Source organism: Atta colombica, unplaced genomic scaffold, assembly GCF_001594045.1.
Source record: "Atta colombica isolate Treedump-2 unplaced genomic scaffold, Acol1.0 scaffold155, whole genome shotgun sequence".
Taxonomy (NCBI): Eukaryota; Metazoa; Arthropoda; class Insecta; order Hymenoptera; family Formicidae; genus Atta; species Atta colombica.
The window spans coordinates 1519918-1523211 of record NW_017259245.1 but is presented as its reverse complement, the minus strand read 5'-3'; the positions used below and the strand labels follow the sequence as shown (position 1 = coordinate 1523211).

At 34.6% G+C, this 3294-nt stretch overlaps 1 protein-coding gene across 1 annotated transcript in view; it reads right to left on the bottom strand.

Moving 5' to 3' along the window:
- The window catches only part of LOC108685677 (puromycin-sensitive aminopeptidase), a 4566-nt gene extending 2350 nt beyond the window's left edge, over positions 1-2216 (bottom strand). The window contains exons 1-3 of the mRNA XM_018190576.1: positions 1897-2216; positions 1220-1464; positions 663-823 (exon numbers count right to left, since the gene is read on the bottom strand). Of these exons, the coding sequence (XP_018046065.1) occupies positions 663-823; positions 1220-1464; positions 1897-2211 (721 nt within the window). The 5' untranslated portion in view covers positions 2212-2216. The remainder of the gene's footprint in view (positions 1-662; positions 824-1219; positions 1465-1896) is intronic.
- Positions 2217-3294: the final 1078 nt, after the last annotated feature.

Here is a 3294-nt window from a genome sequence, read left to right as displayed (position 1 = left end):
ATATATATATATATATATATAGTAAGATCGGTATTTATAGTCCGTTTTATCATTACAAAACTTAAGTAATGTTTTAAGATGTTAAAATTAAATACAGCAAAATATCAGTAGTAAGAGAATCAGCGAATATAAGGCAATAACATAGATAATAAAAAAAATCCAAAATGTTGATTCACTTACTACTTGTCTCATTGTTTATATTTATGTCATAGCCTTGATAATTTTTTATGTCATAGTCTTGATAGTTTTCATATTGGCTTTGTCATTGGCTTTAACATTAGCCTTGTAAATAGCTTATGATTGTATCGAGCTTAAGATTGTACCAATGTCTTAAAATCAGAGCAGAGCAAAGTTTACCAAACTTGGAATTAGTTCTTTCTTCTGTTAGTTAAATTCAAATCTATTTTCAATATCAATTTCTAATCTGATCTTAAAACGTGATTTTAAATGAAAGAACCGACTATGAATGGTATATACAATAAGAAATAGTTAACAGATTAATAATCAACACATAAAATATTAATTTTAAGCATCAGATAATGTATACAAATATCAAATACAGAAAAAAGCATAAAAAAAAAGTACATACAGCTACCTTAAATATAAATTACAAGATAGGAAGCAAAAGAAAAAGAAAAGCAAATAATATTGCAGATGCCCAGCGTTGCTTACCATATTGGAAAGTGCTGTAAGACCGATTGGTACTTTTAGCGTAATGTCAAATGTTGCTTTCAGCGCTGGCTCGTCCCAACATGGGAAGCAACGTCTAGCATCTGTCGGCTCAAACTGAGTAACCGCCGCATATTCAACGGTACCGTCCTCCCTGAAATCATAAAAAATTCTACGTTACATCAAGGATGCTCACCATATTCGATAACCCAATGAGATATGGCTGAGATGGAATTGTAAGATGTATATCAAAGGTTGCTTTAAAAGATGGTTCATCCCAACATGGAAAAAACTTGCGTGCTGATGTAGGACACAAATAGGTTACAGCGCAGTTACCATCTTGCCTTTGAAAGATACATATAAATACATACTTTAAACATTCTGTTTTCATTTATCCATATGTTATATAATTTTCAGGAGCTAAAATTAACAAACAGTAATTGAAATATATTATTAAAAAAGTTCTTTTTCTAATTAGACAGCTGATTAGAACAGAGATCAGTTTGATAATTTTTTTTTATATATTCAAAGTTATCAGTTGTATTCTTACCCACTATATTTGCTTCTATAAAAACCTTTCATCTTGTCATTGATCTCTCCCATGAATTCTATGTTCAGGTATCCACTTTTCCCAGATGGCAGAGCTTCAGGAAACACCAATGTGGCTGTCTCCTCCAATCCTGATAATACAATTTTCTCGGGCACAATGGTCTTGCCATCATTTCCATAAAAACTCGCGCGCTTTATATTGATTTCCAAACAATTCAATACAATGGTATCCGTAGGAGTTTCCACCTATAATCCGAAAGAAAAAAGGAAAAAAAACAGATAAGAGAGAATTTTCGCAATCGTCATGTATGTCACAAAGATAAGCATGAAATATGATTACGGGAGGAAAAATAATAGATAACATTCGTAAGTGCAATTAGAATTCGCGTCACTGCGAAATTAATGAGCAAATCAAGGGATTAAAATCACGATTGCCGGCAATTAGAAGATAAGGCAGTCTGCCTTAATGTTTGCCAATCAGATTCAAATCTAAATGCTACTTAAACAGAAACTGGCGGCGGGGAAGGGATCAGGGGCGGGGCGTTTCTTGGTTATGTTTCCCATATGGTTAGCGGCCGCTTTGTTCTCTATCTCTCATCTTCGACTCTCTATTTTTCACTGAAGAGAAGGACGGAGAGTGGCAGCGAGAGAAGAATGATAGTAGGTAACAGAACTCACATTGAGATGCACTTTCTCCGTGCCGTTGAAGGTGAAGGTGGTGATATGCGGCGTCAACGAGATATCGTAATGATAGGGACGCACGCACAACGGCAGACGGCGAAACGGCTTCTCGTCGCCCGACATCGCTCCGCACGGCTCGCTGACGGCAACCTGACACGTTTTCCCACAGTAACGCGCGTCCTGGATCGCACCGTTTCCGACGCTACTCGCTCGTAACAACCTCGACAACAGATTATCGTCAACTCCCTTTTCTTTTTGCTGACTCACAAGGCGACAGCCCACACTTACACGTGCGACGATGCGCGAGAACATGGCATGATGCCCCAAAGCTTCGAAGTTCGAGCCAGTTCGAGCTTGCCGGAGTTGCTGGACGATGGCTTATCGATATTTCGATTCTCTGCAGCTCGATACCAAAAAATCGACGTCGAGACGTCGAGTATCGATAATGAAGGTCTGTTCATATGACTACATATGTGACATGTGTGATGTATGACATTTAAAAGAGAGGGAGCGAAAGAGAGAGAGAGAGAGAGAGAGAGAGATATATATTTTAAAGTTCGAACTATTTAAATTGACGTAGAACTTGAAAAGGTTTTTGTTTAGGAAAGACTAGGATCAGCATTCATAGCCTGTTCTTATCTTAAAATTGTCTTAAGTAATGTTTTAAAATGCTAATACGGCTCTGTAATTGACTTATCTTAAAACTGTGTATATAAGATTTACTGACTATCAATGTCGCTCTAATTTCAAATTGATCGGAGTATTTGAACTATTATGGAGTATTATAGTCTATAGATAGATTTGGTTTTTGCATGGAATTGTTCTTTTGAAATAAATAGATATTATAAAATAGATTGGATATTATAAAATAGACCAATTACAGTTTTATCTGTAATTGGTATATATTCTCTCTCTTGCAGAGAGAGAAAAAGAAAATTACCTAGCAAACAAGAATGGATTAAAATGAATTGAAATTTTTTTCTATCGTGCGTATTAAATAGTGAATATACTTTTTTTGGAGTTTAATTGGATTCAATTGGATCCAATTAGATTCAATTGGATGCAATTGGATTAAAAACTGCATTTCCTGTTCAAAATTTTGAATTGAATAGTATTCACAATGTGTGTGTTATGCACAGAAAAAGTTAATATTATTTTTAGATTGAAAAGCATAGAGATATGCTCCATGTAATTCCTATAAATGAATAAAAATGCATTCAGGATTGAAAAGCATTTGTTTTAATATTCGTGAATCAATTATATTTTTGAAAATCTGAATCCATTTCAATTCATTTCAATCCCTTCTCATTTGTTAAGTAAATAATAAATGAAAACACGAGCAATTATTAAAGAACCTAAATTCGTAGTAATTGGGTAGCATATATATTTCTTTAT